Genomic DNA, 18,545 nt, shown 5'->3' with positions numbered 1-18,545 from the left:
CTATCACAGCTTTCTAAACATTGGTATCTTTCATGTGCTTCCGTGCATGTACACACACACACACACACACACACACACACACACAATGGGTCTTAGAATGTTCAAGTACCTAATTAACATTTCTATCTATCTACTATATCACTCAGTACCTGGTATGAAGTTGTCAAGAAGCTCCCAAACTTTGGTAATATTCCTAGGATTATATTAATGTTAATGGTTTAGGCATAAGTGCCCACCCTCACAGAACATTTTCCGGGACTGAATTTTGCTGAAGCTGTAGGGCAATAATATAGTCATTATGTAGACTTTCAAATATCAGGTTGCTAGTGAGGCCCTCTACTGAAGACTGGCTAGGGGTTAACTATTAGTTTCTGTTTAATAAACACGGAAAATTCTTCCCATTTGTACATTCATTTAAACTTTTTTGTAGCTACTAAAAGACTTGAAACTGAGAATGAATTCTCACAGTATGTTTTCCACATGATTTCTACTAAGGGTTGAAAACTTTTGCTGTGAAAAATACATTCTTGGTCAATTCCATCTGCCATGTTCCTGGGCATTTCCTAAATCCTTACTTTTCTCTTCAAAATTCCTCTCCTATTCTTGACCTCATTTACTTTCAACTGATGACCTGCTTTTACTTCACAGAAAAAAAGGGTTCATTAGAATTATTTAGCTTCCTTCCCTGAAACCCAACAATTTAACCTCACCACACCTATGTTTACTTCTTTCTCCTCCTCTTGCTAGTGTTCCTCACATACTCAAAGTCACATGTGACTGTGCCCCACTTTCTTATCATGGCCTGGGTTTTTAAAAATCTTTACTCCTATTTTCACAACCTCTCCTCTCTTTGCTTCACTATGCCTTTGACGTAAATAGGCTTGAGTTTTTACCCTGAGTTCTTTTACTCTTTATTTTCATCCTCTATACTTTTCATCTTCACAACCAAGATCTTAAAAGTAGCCTACACTTCATTTTCTTATTTCCCAAGAAACCATAAGTTGCGATACACATTTCCAGCATTCCACTGGAAATGCATTCATTCTATAGTTGCCAATCACCTATTGATTGCCAAACCCAACAGGTACTTTTCAGTTCTTATCTTTCTTGATGTTTCCAGCATTAGATATGGATTCAGCACCCATACCTGCTGTCCTCTCTGGCTACAGCTTCTCAGTGCCCCTTCCCACCCCTTAACTGTGAAATTCCCCCAAAGTCTGATCCCATTCCTTGGCTTTCTCTTTTTGCACACTTGCTCTAGGCAGGCTCATCTATATACTCTTTACCTTTGCCTAAACTCTGATGACTCCAACATCCTTACCACTTGCCTTAACTCTTATACCTGGTCTACATGCTCTCTGCTTTCTGAAACCCATTTTCTATACTAGGGCAATAATCTCTCTCTTTCTAAAAGATTTTATTTATTTGAGAGGGGAGGGGTGGGGGGGAAGTCTGACAAGGGGCTTGATCCCAGGACCCGGAGATCATGACCTGAGCTGAAGGCAGATGCTTAACCGACTGAGCCACTAGGGCAATTATCTCTTAAAGCAAAGATCACATCGTGACATTCTAGTGCACACAGTGTTTCAGTCTTTTCATCCCTATTGTAAGGGATGAAATTCAAACTTCTTAGCATAACCCACCTTCCTCTCCACACTTTGACCCCACCTGCCTATGCAGCCTCATCTATTGACATTTACTACACCCATCTATACTGTTGCCAAATATACCTCGTTCTACCATGCCCTCTAGAATTTCCCTGACTTCTCTCTTTCCTCCCTTTTCCCCCAAACCTAAGTCCTAACTAACTGCGCTTCCAGACTTTCAAGACTCACATTAAACTTCAGTCATCCAGATTTAACAAATATTTAATTGAGGGTGCCTTATTTTTCAGTGCTGTTCTGAACGCCCAAGTATTAGCTGAGACAGAGTTCTGTTCTCACACTGATTTCACTTAGGAGTTGGAGGCAGGAGCAAGATATGCAGAAAATAAAGCAGGGCAAAGGGGATAGAGAGTTTGTGTGATGGCTCACTGCTGCTTTAGAATAGGATGGTCAGAGAAGATACTGATTCTTCCATGAGCCAGTTCCTGACTCAGTTAGGTATTCTGTGCTCTGTTCATGATAAAGAGATGTTGGTTTACTTGCTGGGCTCCTCTGCTAGTCTGTGACTCCTTGAGAGCAGAGATTGCTCATCTATGCATTTCCATTTTCTAGCACATAATCATTATAAGGAAATGTGTCCAGCACTGTTCTGGGTGGAGAGATAAAGCTACATAGTAAGTGCTCAAAAAAGGATTTTTGGAATAGACTGATACATACTTGAAATGATAATAGGAAAACCTCAAATATAAAATTTCACTTTATATTTAATATTTTAAAAATATATCAAATACTAAAAAGGGATGAAGAGCCAAACAAAATATAACTATATAGTAACATATTTTTGAAACCATGAATGGTAAGTACAGATTAAAGAAACATTTCATAGGAAAAATTTATTTTGCTCTGCATATGAAAGCACTTGGAAAAGACTAGATTCTGAAGATGTGTAAGCATTTTGGGAACAGTATAACTAAGGGAGAATATTGCAAGGAAATGGGAAATAGGTTGTATGGATAGAGTGAGAGCAGGTGATAAGACTTTGTATAGGTAACTCTGTTTAGTTGTGGGGGTATTTCATTTACTAATGATAGACAGGAACAAGTTTAAGGCTCATGGTATTTTATCATGAAAAACCATAATCATGTTGCTGTTACCTTCATTGAAGGAAAAGGCAAAATTAAAATTGAAAGGTGATGTTTTATCTCATCTTTCTCCTCCCATATTTTGATATCTTTTTGCAAATTTTGAGGTTTTTTTAAAGACTAAAATTCCTGAGTTATGAACAACTTTCCTCTTACTATTTTATTTTGCTTGCTTTTACTTTTTCAAGTTAAAAATGTGATACAAAATTAGAGTTTATAAAATCGAAAAAAAGTATGTATGCACATACTTAAGAGTGTACATAATTCTACTACGCTAAACCACTCAGTATATTCTCATTCAAATCTATACATTACTTTCATTCAGTCATCATAAGTATTTCCCATGATATTACAGCCTTCATAATGATTTTTCAACACAGCTGTTAAATACTTCATCTAGGAGTTGGGAGATCACTTATTTTAACATTCTCTTATTATTAGGCATTTAGGTAACTTCTAGTTTTTACTATTATCACAATGCTCCAATCATCTCTCAGAAATTAGCTTATTTCCTTTGTTCTTTCCCTAGAAGAGATTAACTGTTGGATTATTGATTTAAAGGGTATGAACACTTTTAAGGTTAGTAAAATCAGAAGGGCCACATCAATTTACACTGCCATCATCAAAGTATGAGTACTCACATCCCTGCACCTTTGCCAGCATGAGCATTATCTAAGTTTTTTCCCATTAACTTCTACATTTAACACTGCACTTAATTGTTTCAATTTGTATTTGAATACTACTAGAGTTCAATATTTCTCTCTCATTTTTAGTAATGAAAGATGACACTGCTACTTCAGCAAGAAACCATATTGAGCGTAAGTCAACGGTTCAAGGCTGTAAAAATAAAATAATAAAATAAAATAAAATAAATAAAATCTGTAAGTTAATCTAATCATGGCATGATTAACTGTTATTGTGCTCCATGATAATTAGGCATTAATGGCAAGCAGTTCACGGCTATTATTACTATTATTTACACATAGCCAGATCAAGCATTCTTAGATTATGAGGAGGGCTGGACCAAGTAGATATATAAGGTCTTTTTTATGCCCTCAAAGAGCCTTTGATCTGGAACCAGATGTGATCCAGAACGCAAGTTCTCTTTCTTCCTTAGCTCCACATAGCCTCCATAAACCAAGCACCCAATAAAGATTACAGGCATTATAAATGTAGTTTGGCTGAAGGTGGGCTAGAACTTACTTTGGTGGGAAGCAAAGATGGCCTCGTCAGATATAACTCAAAGACTGGCCAAAGAAATGCCTATTAAATGCCTTGTTTCGTCTCTCTATGATTATTTCTCAAGCTAAGGATCTTGGTTTTCAGAGAGACACCTGAAGAACTTTTAAATTCTGAACTATTTCCATCTTCTTTCCCACAGAGGAAAAAAAAGGACTAGAGGCACAATCATATTCCCATTTTCCCAGTCAACCTTATTAACTCATGCAGGAATGATCTGGATACAGGATTTAAAGGACCTCCCTCCGCCAAAAACCTTTCTTCTCAACTCTGTCTGAACGTCCATGCATTAGATTTCTTGACATTTCTAAACACATAATTCTGAGAAGATTAAAGGAGAAAGGTTGGCATGTGAAGGGTAAGAGGGGGTAGCAGTAATCCACACTTCACTGCGAAATTAATTTAACTAGACTGGTTTTATATTCTTAGAACACTTAACTCTGAAGCATGCAGAAGATAGGAATAAGAAATTCTAATATGGGGATGACATAAGGACAAGCAAAAGGAATTAAGTCATTTTGAGTTGCTTTAAAAACAATATAGCTGAGGACACTATACTATACAAGAATAGGGAAGAAGGCCAAGCTTTTAATAAAAATGTATGTTTCTATACACCTTGCGAGTTTACAAAGCACATTTCCATTGATCATATTACTTAATCCTCACAGCAACCCTGTACTGAAACTGAGACCCAGAGATAGTAAGTAACTTACCCAAAGTCACATAGGTAGTAAGTGGTAGAGCCGGGACTCGACCCAGGTCTTCTGATTCCTCCTGTGCATTTCCAGCTCCCCTGGAGCTGAAGCAGGGGCAAAAAGGGAGGTGGAAGTAATTTGCCCAAGACCAGCCTTGCCCTCTCCCCTTCTTTTAAAGGCCAAGCAGAGCAGACATTTAACTGTTGCAGTGACCCTTTTCCATCAATTCCCTTGGGATGCAGCACACAGAATCTGAAAATGTGTCTCAGCCTTGGACTTAAAAATGGCAATAAGTAGTAAACGATGTCAGAAGCAACTTTGGCAGTACTTTGCCACTGATGTGAAATTTCCTGGAATTTCAAAGTGTAGTAAATCTCACTTCAGAAAGTAAAACTTATTTCTATAATTGAAATTATTTAAAGCAGTTTGTTTGAAATTTTTTGTGTAGCAGTTTCAGTCAAACCTTTTAAACTATACCGTTATAAAAACTATTTTAAAAAATACTTAAGAACCAAGATATCAATTCTACATTTAACCTACTGTATGGGTGTTTTTTTCTAACTTAATGATTTTCCCTCAGTGATTATTTTCACTAAAGCCATTATAATCATTAGAATGGACAGAATATTCAGTCTTTTTATAGCCAATTTTAAGCATTTTCAACAAATTATTAGGAAAATGTATCTTCTTGAGATGTAAATCTTATGTTCATTTCTAAATTATATCTAAAATGTTTTTAATGTAGCCTTTTATAATTAATTTTCTATGACAAAATTTAGAGTTTCCAGTCTCCAGTTTCTTGAAGAGTTTCTTAGGGAATTATATATTTTAATTTCTCATCTCAATTACTTATGTTTCTAATAACTTTTAAACACATTTAGTGAGAAATTTTTCTCTTCTTCGCCTATTTCCTAAAAATGCAAGGATACAATTTAAATCAACTGGGCATATAATCAACTTTTCACCATTTCTAGATCTTTCTGTACTCAGCTCCAGTACATCTCAGTCTCTAACAGTCTTTGTGTTTATGAGAACTACTATCAGTAGGGCTAGGTGTTAAGTAAGCATCAATTATAATCAGGGATATGAAAGATCAATCAGGAAAACCAATTTATTTGTGCACAAATCTTTTAGAGGCTTTCTGAACTTGAAAAGATGCTCTATTTAACCAGACTTCATTTGAGGATTAATCCTGTCTGAGGTGGAACAAATCCAACCTAATAGTTAAAAGTTATGTGAAACCTTTAAGATGAATAAAAGGCAAATATTCAGATAAAAACAAAAGAGGAAGAGAACAAGGAGGAGGAATCTGGATAAGGAGGGAGAGGAAAAGGAGAGAAGGGGAACAAAAGAAGAGAAAAAAATATTTACCTAGAATAAACAAAAAACTTCAAGTAAGTACTAATACTCTCAAGCTTTTGATATGGCTCCCTTTTCCCTTTGCTTTAAGACTTCAATTTCATATTGTAAAAATCTAATTGTCTAACATTGTTTTATCCACTCATGGTCAAATTCAGAAATTCCCAATGATAATAAGACTTACATTATCTGATCACTTTATGAGATAAACAAAAAATTAGTGTACTTTTCTCCATGTTATTTTCAGCCTTATTTACATAAGTCTTTTCAAGATAAAATTATTATTATATTCTCCTAAATCATTCATTCAATCGTACCAAAAATGGTTGCCGACATTAAAAAAAGGAACACGAGCCCACAAATTTTAAAATTTGAATCATATAGAAACAGAATTAAACTGACTTCTAATATCTTACTTTGTATAGTAAGTTCTTGGTTGAGCAGGACCAAGAGGGCTTACCCTAATTTCTTAATCACATGCCCTGGGGAAAAATGAGCATATTTCAGGCAAGCTAAAAATGCCAATAAAAGGTCATTAAAAAGTTACCACTGGTTTTGAAAAGTCAACATCAGACTTCCCCACTTCCTTCCTTCATTGCTGGCCTTTGTTTACCATGCATAACAAAATTGTAATCAAGAACCACACCAACAACGGTTCCCAGACTTGAACCATCTCAGTCTGATGGAGGCCTTATTAATATTTATTAAGTGGCTTCTGGAAGGAAAGAAATATATCTTCGGCTTCTCTTATATTCTTTTAATCCCTTGGGTATATAGGACAATCTATTTTCTAAAGTAGCTTTGCTACAAAAAGCATTTGAAGAATATTTATTGAAAAACTATCCTATTTAAAACTGTTATGCTTGGGCTTGATTTCTGACAAAGGACTCTTCAGTAATAAAGGTGACTACCAGAACTACATAAATCATTCAACACATAATTTCTGACCTCCTTCCCCTGTTCTAGTTATCAAGCCAGTTCATGTGCTCACTTAAAATTCTAATCCCCTCAAGCTCTAAAAGAGCTAGTACTTACAGTATATATATATATACATCTTATTTATAGAGTTCCTATGCACTCTCACTAACTATTATCCAGCCATAAATTCTGCCCTTGTTTATAATTATAAGTGCCTGGAAAGGGCAGGTTTCTTAAAATAAGAATTTTTCCCCCTCCAGATCACTCAAGTGAGCTCTGGAATTATATCCAAGATTATCAATTCATCTCACTTAACTGCTGTTACCAGGAAAACAAGAACAGGGGATCAAGAGCAGTTAAGTATAAGAGCTTACTTATTTTCCAGGAGGCTTTAACAAGCTTTTAACTAATTAAAACAATATTATTCAAGAGCTTTAGAACACAACAACGTATTAGTAAAAGAGCATTATAAATGTTGAAACAAAACTGAATTTTTGGTCTTTCAGATTCTCCATCACTTAAAAATGTTCACTTATCCAATGGAATTAACTTGCTTTGAAACTTTCTTTTGAAATGTCATCTTAACAAAAAAAGGGATTTCACATTTTGCCTTAGACTAGTTTATTGCAAAATAACAAATAAAAATCCAAATAAATGGTGAAAATACCTTACTGTTGGAACATGTAAAGATCATGTGGGTTATTAGGTGAGAATTACAAAGACAGTAATATTATAAAAGCTATGATGGTAGTCTTCACAAATGACAATTTCTAAAAGTTAATGCATAGAAGTTTTCAGAATTAGAGTTAAGTTAAAATAAAATTTAAAAACCAGTGAGTTATGTATAATTCTATGTAAGATAAGATCTTAATTTTATTTTTATGTAATAAAATACTGTTACTAATGGCATAAGTACTTAGAAGGGACATAAAATTTCAGGAACATATTCTGTCCTCTATTCAAAGAAAGGTTAAGAATCTTAGAATGTGTTTGAGGACAAACTGTCTTTTATATATTTAGTCTCTATTTGTAGCATAAAAATAGAATATTATGTTATAAATAAGAAGTTTAGAACAGCTAAAACCATTAATTAAAGATAAATCTTCATCCTATCTTAAAGCTGGAAAATTTGAAAACTAGAAAGAAGGTGACAAGACAGCTAAGATCTTTTCCAGAATATATCCTATAGGCTTTCTATAATAGGCAAAAAAAAAAAAAAAAAAAAAGAATTCCATGAGCAAATACGTTTGTGAAGCAATATACACTACTTCTCTCTCTTACAGATTAAAATACGTATCACTGATGTGAATGTTCAATAGCAATTTCTAAATAAAAATAATCAAAAATAAAAGCACTCAAAGCAAATGAACATAAGCTATAGATCTAATAAGTGATTTCAGCAAGGTTGCAGGATAACTATAAATCACTATCGAAGGAAATTACAGAAGAACCCAAAAAGATAGAGAAAAACATAATAAAATAAAATAAAATACTTAGTCTTGAGAAGTCCCATAATAAAAAAGTGCACTTGTTTTTTTTTAAGCCAGCATTTTCCAAATTTACTTAATCCGAGAACATAACTAATGTTCTCAGAACACACTTCAGAAAACTCTGAGCTAGATGGACCAGGCATTAAAAAGTATGCACAAAAAAATTAATGATTTTTGTATTCTTATGGTGGTCTAAGATGCTTAATTAGAGCCTCTTCAGTTATGTTTACTCTTAATAAACTACATGGATTTTCTTTTTTAAGGCAAACAAAATGTACTCACTGTTGTAGTATTTCCTTTCCCTTCTGAATGGAGCTTTCAGTCAATGACAGGTGCTAGGGGAGTTATTTCAAGCCAACGTGTAAAACTCTTGCTAGTAGTTCCCAAGTTTAATGGATTTGGAAGCTCTATAACACAGAGTATTTCTCACAAGGAGACATATCAACTCCACTCTTTCCTAGAGATGTGATAGTGAAACCTATTGCTCATGATTCTAGAGTAAGCAGTCCAGGTCTAATAAAGTTCAGAAAATTAAGATCAGTAGGAAGGGTAGTCCATGTACATCAAGAGATAATATCTTCTGAAGGTACCAAAAAGAAAAAAAAGCCAGGTGGATACAAAGCTGTTTTGGAAATAGAGTGATAACAGAGAGAGATGACTAACAAACAAGAGAACCATGTAAAATTAAAAAAGAGAATGGACAACTCACAACTGACTATATATAGTATGCCATCAAATATATATCCTAAATCCCCTCATAGCCCATCACCATCAAGGATCACAAGCACTGACTTCGAAGGAGGAAAAATGTGCTGTGGGGGCTCCATCTGAAAGCAAATAAAGTCTATGGTGCAATGAGCAACATTATTTTTCTGCTTTTTTAGATGCAGATGGAAGAGGGTCAGAAATTTACTAGAAACTAAAATAGAACTATGTGTATCTTTTTAATTCAAGGATGCGTCTTCAGATTTATAACAGTCTTTAAAATATACTGAATATGAGTGTCTAGTCAAGGCACATGTCCAATACAAGAGTAAGATCTTTGGGAACAGAGAAATAAAACAAAACAAAAATATTCCTCAGATTCATTTATTTTATTACTTTACTTCCCTGTGCAGTGAGTATATTAGCAAGTCTTGTATTGTAAAAGAATGGTAAAATTCAGTGCAGTCTGAATTGCAGTTTTAAAAGTCCTGGTAAGTAAAATAAATGAAAAAAACAAAAATTTACTTTTAAAAGAAAACAAGGCTTGAGCCTACTGAATCAAAAAAGTCAAAGGGAAAAATAAGTTCACCTGACAATCCCAGCACCCTTCATTTGCAGGCCTCACTCATGATGCCTCCTTAAGACTACTTTGAAGGAAAAAGTAAATCATGTAATATTCAGCATAAACCTAAAGCATCATAATTTAATTCCCAATTAACCAACATCATAATTCAGGGCTCCACACTTTAGGTTGCTATTAATAAAGGTGAGACTTAGAAGATAAATGATTAACATAATATCTATTAGTATTCATTTATACAAAAAGAAAATGCTGCAGATTTTTCAACTTGATTCTTAATGTTGATATTCAAATAATTTAAGGCTTGAATTATTTTATGAATTGTAATTAAAGTTAGAAGCAAATCTGAGTAGTATGTCTATTCTAACTGTAAAAAAACAGAAAGCATCTTAGGTAATACCCTGACATGTTGCTTTGCTTCAGAAGTTATTTCATCTTCAGAAAAAGTAACATGAAATAATAATATAATCTGTACATTCACTGCTCAATAAAGAACAACTCAGATTACCCAGAAACCTTTTAAAGATGTTTTTATATATAGTTCCTTTGAGTAGATTACAATATATTATCAAACAGCAAAATTCAAACAATACTTTTTGTACAGGTTCTTAAAATTATTATCTAGCATATTATTCTTTTACTATTAATTTACGTAGTGAAATAAAATGTCTCTTTTGAATAATATAGCAGGGTCAAAACTAGATGTCAGTATTTTCATAATAATCTGTCAGGTTTGGCTATCACAAACGAAATATGGGCTTCAAAGGGTAGATACCAACAGTATTAAATTGACATATCCATGCATATGGCATGCATTTATGAATGAATAATCTCTCCCTCTATGTGAGCAGCTTTCATATCTCCAGTAAAATCCTTCTGTATATTCTACAACCTTTGATGGGACTTGTGAAAGGCTGGGTAATTGATGAAGAAATAAAGAATATCAAATACAACCAAGCTTCATTAAAGTGAAGCTTGAAGATGTTGCATGGAATCCCCAAATTCCACCACCTGTGATTTGAAAATTATGTTCTTAAATGGAGCCAAGCCAGCTGTACAGTTTTATCTGCTTAATTCTGTTAATACTGCAACAAAACAGAACAACATGAGCACTGCCCATATGACAATGTTTGAAGGAAAGTTTCTGGAAATATGTATGGTGGAAGAAAATATATTTCAGTCTTTCAGTGACCTTGATCAACTTGTACTTTTAGTGCAGAAATTTAAGTATGGTAAATTATACCCATTAATTTATTTAAGAATTTATCAGCAAGAATGAAAAATCTCTGGACTATGATCAAATATGGGCTTGTACTTTTTATTAGATACTAATTGGCAGAACTTCACTGTTACATAATTCTAATTTTCCTTTGAAGTTAATGATTTCTATAACAATTGTCCTCTTTTTAATATCTATTATGATCTTTTGATATCAAATACAAACTAGTTATAGCCTAACTTTATCACTACATCATTAAAATTACTAACATGACCTTGTTCTAATACGTTTAGGATCTATTTTAACTCATTAATTTATGTATCCTCTCAATCTCCTTCCTCATTAAATAGGTTAGAGTTTTTTGGTTATATGTTTCTTTTTAATATTTTTATTAGTGGTAGAATAATTTATAGTTTTTTGTGAACATCATTTGAATTTAAAAAGATAACTTTCAAATGTGTATCCCAGGATGTCATTATAAAATATTTGTGCAAAGTTACTTCGAAAGTAAAACTTGAGATAGTTCTTTTTGTAAAGTATACAAAACCTGAAAAAATATATATCATAATTATTTAAAAAAGAACCAAAAAATAAATTTTACTTTTAAAATAGATAAATAGATAAGAACTTTAAAAATAGATAAAATTCATTAGGTCATAGCTTTTCCTTCCACATTAATTTCATCTTCAAACTAAGGTGGAATAAAATAAAGACCTAAACATTATTTAAATTACAACTTCAGTAAAAAAGACTTTTTCCACTTGTATTTTATCTTAAAGCTTCAAGAAGAAAGAATAAAGACCCTCGTGAGATATTTTAGTTTGTTTCACATAACTGGACCTGTAACTTTCTTCTAAATTTATGCAGTATGCAGGGATTTTTGTGTGTTTTATGCATTAACATATACCCTTCACCTAGAATAGTGCCTGGCACCTAATAGATGTACAATGAATATTTGCTGAGTAGATGAATACAGAAAAATATTTAAAACAGGATGATTATTTAAAAGGTAATAACAATCCATCTGTCCAGAATCAATGCCCAAGATGGTGTGTATGTTAAGGCCTTAGAACTAAACATTATCTACATAATTACAATTAATTTCATTGGAACAACAGCTGAACAAGCTCTTTTCCTGATATTAAGAAGTACTATGAATTTATAAAAAAAGGTTTAGAAACCACCAAGTTCTAAAACATTTCTTGGATATAAAAGCCTCCATAGAATCCAGGTCATAAAAATACTTGGAAAATCAAGACTTGACAAGTGTCTCTCCAGGCTTAGGAAAGCAATTCAAAAGCAACTACACTTTAAAAACACAAAAGGTTTGTCTAAGCAGCAGTGCCAGGGTATTTTACAGTAACTCCAAATTGCCTGTGGCATCTTTTTACTGGTTTCCCGGTATTAGTTTTAGAGTTAAAAGGAACCAATTTGGAAAGGGCCTGCAGGAAACACAAAAAGCAGTTTTCTCTGCCCCCCAATGTTTTCTCATACAGTCATCAGAAATATAAGATAATGTTACACTTTTCTTCCTATATAATTTTACAAATAATATGAGACTCCCTAATGCTTCATTTACTTTGGAAAAATAAGGAAAATCGTACAATGTTTAAAGAACATTGCGGGAAACAGTGAGAGCGTTTATCCAGTTAAGAGTAAGTTATGAACCCCATACTATGTGTGATAGTTGGAGAGTTCACCATAATAAAGTCACTAAAATTAAGAGAGAATATTTAATGACAGCTAAAAGAACCAGCTGAAGTCTAGCTAGGACAAAATAGATATTTAGTCTACAGAGCAAATAATTCCTAAACTTCACAAGAAAAATATTAACCTTTAGATTTAAAGTATTAAGTTGGTTTTATTTTAATTTTCCATACAAGAGACTATTAACTTAGTCACTGTGTCTTTTAATATTTCATGCTTTTTATTCAATGATTTCTCCTTATGCCTTTAAGAGACCATACAGGCAACTGATTTCTACAAAAGCTTTTGATTTATATGCAGGCTTTTGGGTGGTTTTTCCTGCAAACTATTAGAAAAATCTTCAATGAGTGATCATTGCTACATTTAAGAAAACGAAGTTCTTCCAAAACCTTACACCAATAACAAACACCTTAATAAAAGATACAATATAATTTCACAATTAAAAATAGTGCAAGAGTTAAAAATTAAAAGTGACACAATCCATGGTGTGAGTGAACAACTGTGCTAAGGCTTCTAAAAACTTCACTGTACCTTTGCAACCCTTTAATTTTTCTAATGGGACTTATCAATTAGAGTTATCGTCTTATTCATCTGGTGAATATTTTGCTTTTGATTAATTTAAAATTTGTCACAATTCCAGTTACAAAAAGAGAAAGTGCTCATAGACCCTCAACATGGATATTCTCAGAGGCCAAGACAATTCAACACTAACTCTACATTAAACGTATTGACAACTGCATACATTCTTTTTCTTCAGGGGCTTTTTTATGTATATATGTACATATGCATTTTTTTAAAATGGAGATGAATGAAGGTATGTTAAGCTGGTGGCTTTTGCATATCAAGGAGATGCTTCCACAAACTAAGTCAATTATTCATGCAGAAAAAGAAGAAAGAATGCTCTCATCCCCAATAACAATGTTCATGATCCAAAAATATTTGTTATATTAATGCAAAATCATAAAATATCAACAAGCACAGGAGAAAAAAATATCAGAATCACCAAAAGATTTAATGATTCTATTCTGCTTCTTTCTGTAAAATATTTCAATTATCTTATAAAAATTTTTTACGTTGACTGCAAAAAAGTAAATCAGTAAAAAAATAGAATAAAGCATAGATGAATATTCACAAATGGGTAGAAAGAATATGAAAATATTGCTGTGGTTCAGAATCACTACATGGGCTGTGACAACTGATAAAACTATTGTCCAGCTAAGTTTACATAGACTTAAAATCAATGATAAAGCAATTAGGACTATTAAGGGGAAGAAAGGAAAAGTCACTGACTGTAGAAAGAAAATGATCACTCAGTACCAAACACCTTTGAATGAAAGAGCTACAGTGAGGAATGACAAATGTGCTCATCAGTTATGGCCACCCTGAAACAGAAAAAGGAAGTAGAAAAGAAGTGAAATAAGGAAACTAAATTTTTCTCTAGGGAGAAAAGAATAAAATCAATCTCATCAAATCCTCTTAAAAAATTTTAAAAACATAAAGGTAAAAATTCCATTTTGACTCTTCGACTGTAATAGTTTAAACACATTTGGGAGCACATTATGAACAGCAAACTAGGCTTCATCTTCTAGAAATACAGACTTAAAAATAATTACTTTTACCATCAAAATAAGATTAAGATGTATTAATGGAAAAAAGAGAATGTAAATATAGTCACATGAAAGTCAGAAGGGGAAAGATATGTTACATCAAATTTCTTCAAGAAAAGAAGACATAAACTAAATATTGATGGTATTTCAGTCTTTCGGAGAAAAAGTGGCCAATGAGAGTGAGGGAAAAGAGCTCTTAATTAAACATATGAACCATTAGTAATATACTATAAAATATGAAATGATAAATTATCTAGAAAATGATAGTTTTTCTAGAATAAAATGGTAAAGAGTAAAGTTCCATGGCCCAACGCATAATTACTGGTACTAGGCTTTTTGTTGTTATTTTATTTCTCTTGGAAAGGAGTGATGGAGGGGTAGATGACACTGAGGTGGTAAGAGAAAAATATGTAAGAAGACCAAAACTAAACTAAAGCTAGCAAATGAGAAAACACTGTATACTTCAATGATAAGGCTATCATAATTTTAGAGTGTATTTTGCTATTTTAGAGAAATAGAAACCTATTAGACTTCTAATGATAAGTATATTAACAGGTATCATAAATTGAGGAAAGGAAATAAAAAAACTATATGAAACTAATTTTAATATACCTTGCCCTCCTGTTTTTCCCTAAATATAACTGAGTATCTAAAGTTACCTAAGTCCTTTATAAAATGGACTCCCATGAGACCAATAGTTCTAAATTACATCAACAAAATTATCACAGAGCTTTGACATACATTTGGCAACAAAATCAAATAATCGTTAAACAGAGATATTATAGTTAATACATACATATATATATGCAGCATGACTTCATATGTAATTCAAAGTTCTTTTCTTAATCTGATATGTAAAGAATATACACATATCCAACAGAGATTTGAATTTGACAACTGCTGGACATAATTTAGTCAAATTTAAAGTAACAAATTGGGAAAGAACAAAATATGCATAAAAACTTGCAAACGTAAATAAGGGCACCTATTTCCAAAGCAAAATATAACAAAGCATTACACAAGAAAAGTTAATTCCAACGCATTCATTTTTATTGTAGTTCAATGTAATTAATTAGAATATTACTTTAAAAGTGGCCAGTTTTAAGCAAATTCAAAATATTTTTTCACACTGGCAAATCTTGTGTTGCTATGACTAATCATTTAGAGCTATGTATTTTCTTCAAAATAACTTATGCCTCCGTACAGAATTTGGATCACGTACCCATGCCTCTGTCTGAATGGGCCTGATGTTGCTTAGTAGCACCTCTTCATAGTTTCCATAGTCAATGAATTTAACAACTGCTGTCATACCTGAAGAATGGAGAGCTTCAACTTCTGCTCGGTAAAACTGAGGAGACAAAAAGGAGTTTTCAACATGGCAATCGACATTGTCTACAAAGGGCAGTATTTGATAGAAACAAATACTCAAGAGTGTTACAATGTGCATTTTTTTGGAAGCTCAGTTTTTAGATTAATTTTTAGTGAGATATGTATATATTGAGATGATTACTGCAGTAAGTTTAGTTAATGTTCATCACCACACATAGTTACAAAACTTTTTTTCTATGCTGAAAACTCTTAAGATCTACTCTCTTAGTAACTTCAAGTATGCAATATTTCAAAGGAAATTTTTAAGGGAATAATATTTTTAAGAAAGAAAACTTACCTTTAGATAATCATAAATTGGCTAAAAAAACGGGAGAAATTCTCACCTCCATATGAGTTCTGACAAACACTGAGCAGTAGTAAGATTTCAGGACAGAACTAAGAAGCTCAGTAGAGAAGAATATTCACATATTAATGGGTGTAAAAAGAACTAGTGTTATGTCTTATAGTTAGCCACTGAAGCCCTTTGAGAACATTAGTTACACAATTCTTACCTACTAATCAGAAAATGTAACTATGGAGCAATCTATGTAACAAATAGAAATATATGACAAAAATAAATCTCAAAGAAGGGGACTGCCACCACGGGCAGCTGGCATGAAGTAGGAATAAACACATTAGTTATATTCAAGACTTGTAGGATTTGAGACATGGCAAGACCAGACACTTTTATTTTGTCAGTTTACCTAGTGTAATTTGGCTCTGGGAACTAATTCACGTTAACAAACACACAAGGAATTGATTTACATAACAATAACAATCTTAAATTTTTTTTCTGTTAAGGTAACTAGGAATAGCTCAACTAACTATTTGGAGTACTTCTCTACTATATGTCAACCCATTCAGGACCCAAATTACAGGTCTGAATGTTGCTTAGTGAAGATGAAATGAAAATGAAAACTATTTATTCTTAAGGAATACTTCCTTCAAATGAGGGTAGCTGGAGGCTCTTACTACAACAATATCTACTCTAAGAGTATCTCTTCATAAGCTCACCAGAATCAGAAAAAGCTAAATGTAACAAGAATTCTTATTATCTATAACCTTGTAAAATATGTTATCCTGAGTATAGTAGGAGAAAAAAATCTGTTTTTACTGATCAACTAGTATATGTAACATCACAAAGGTTATTAAGTTAATCCATAGTGTTTTCTTCCTAGGTCTGGATGCTGGTAAATTCAGAGACACCATGCTGGAATTTTTCTTTCCTTTTTTAGGGGGGTGGGGGGGTTCTTGTATTAGACTTCTTGATATACATTCACATCTATCTCCTCCTCCTTTATTTCTTAGCCTTACACTTCAGTGATCTGTGAATTACTGTGAGAATTTCTGGACCTATGCTTCAATTATAAGCTCCTCAGATAATTATATCAGTTCTGATAAGTTCAATAAATGAAAGTCATAATATAGCCTCGGAAAATAAATAAGTTGACATCCTTTAAGAAGCTTAGAGTCTAATAAAAAACAGCCTGTGTAAAAAAAAATGACTTTTATATAATGTGGAGTATACTGTACTAATGGTGCAGTGATATGGTACTTAATAAGACTCAGGAGTTTGGGAAGAATTTGCTGGAACAGATGACAATGGATACAGTCTTCAAGGATGAAGAAGGTTTAGCTAAGTAAAAAAAACTGAGGAGGGTGTTCCACAGAAAGTTAATGAGACATAAAATATGGAGATGAGAGCAGAAAACTACAGTTTAGATAATTATGGCATGATGTGAGAAGGGTCAACCAATAGGAAATTAGACAGGACAAGAAGGTAAGTGACAGAAGATAGAGGCTCTATATGCATGCTGCAGGCTGTATTTGTTCCACAGTGAAAGATTTTAACTAGGAAGAATGACATGGTATAAGATCAGGATCAGTAATAATAGTCCCAATGACAAATTTAAGAGGAATAAGGTTTAAGGCAAGAAAACCATTTTGGAGGCTGTTATAGTATTCCAGTTGAGAGGGCAGAAAGAACTGAACTAAATATAGCAGTCTAGAGAAAGAAGGAGAATTTTCCCAAATTCTCAAATCTTTCTATGGAAATAAAGGTTGAGAAAAGGCAAGATAGTGTGAAGAATTTTTTAAATGTTAGATTATTCTAATGAGTTGATTATCTTCATAACAGCACTATAATGCAATTAAGATTACAGTGTCTTAACGACAGTTATAACTCATGTTTTTCCTAAATCTTTATCTTGGTTGGTCTCTGGTTAAAAAATAGGAAAGTTGACTATTCTTGACAAACCTTTAAAAGCTATCTTACATTAGGTGTTTTCAGAAGATAACTAGTCCTATCTCTTTCAGGGGGTAAATATTGTTTATTTGTTTAATGGTGCAATGTTTAGAGAGCCCCCAGTCCCTCACTCTAAAATGAAAGTACACATTCAATTAAAGTCAGAAGAGTCACCTTAGAAGATCATCCAATTATTCTAAGAATACTCTAAAAGCTCAAAACATTTTGGGAATTGTTAGGTACTCTCTTTCACAAACTATATGACATTATATTAAATATATTCAGAAAAGGCAACAGATGAATTTGGTATTATTGATCTTTTTGAGATAATTACACCTATAAGTAAAACTTTATTAATAATTTCATCAAGTGTTTGAAGAAATTAGGATAATAGCATATCCAGAATTATCTGATATATCCCAAGTACCTGACACTTACCAGCTACTCAATTATGGTTTTACTCAGTATTTGTTAAGGAACTCGTCTGTTAAGTCTAACATCTGAATACATATAGGTCTGTTATTATTCTCTGTTGCTTATTTGTTTCTCACTCATTTTCTCTATTTTTAACCATGCTTCCAAATTTTTTTATAGGATACCAGACATCACAGATGAAATACTGAAGAGGTTTTAGAAAAAAATTTTTTTCCAAAAGGAAGATTATATT

At 32.7% G+C, this 18,545-nt stretch overlaps 1 protein-coding gene across 12 annotated transcripts in view; it reads right to left on the bottom strand.

The window, feature by feature from the left end:
- Positions 1-18,545, bottom strand: part of TDRD3 (tudor domain containing 3) — a 163,140-nt gene that overhangs the window by 20,091 nt on the left and 124,504 nt on the right. For 9 of the 12 annotated variants that reach the window (XM_025478113.3, XM_025478111.3, XM_035704424.2 and 6 more), the window contains 2 exons: positions 15,488-15,613; positions 4,699-4,784 (listed from right to left, as the gene is read on the bottom strand). In XM_025478113.3, the coding sequence (XP_025333898.1) occupies positions 4,699-4,784; positions 15,488-15,613 (212 nt within the window). The remainder of the gene's footprint in view (positions 1-4,698; positions 4,785-15,487; positions 15,614-18,545) is intronic. The other 3 variants (XM_025478110.3, XM_025478108.3, XM_025478109.3) reach the window with 1 other exon arrangement.

This window comes from Canis lupus, chromosome 22, assembly GCF_003254725.2.
Source record: "Canis lupus dingo isolate Sandy chromosome 22, ASM325472v2, whole genome shotgun sequence".
Taxonomy (NCBI): Eukaryota; Metazoa; Chordata; class Mammalia; order Carnivora; family Canidae; genus Canis; species Canis lupus.
This window is presented reverse-complemented; position numbering and strand designations above follow the sequence as displayed.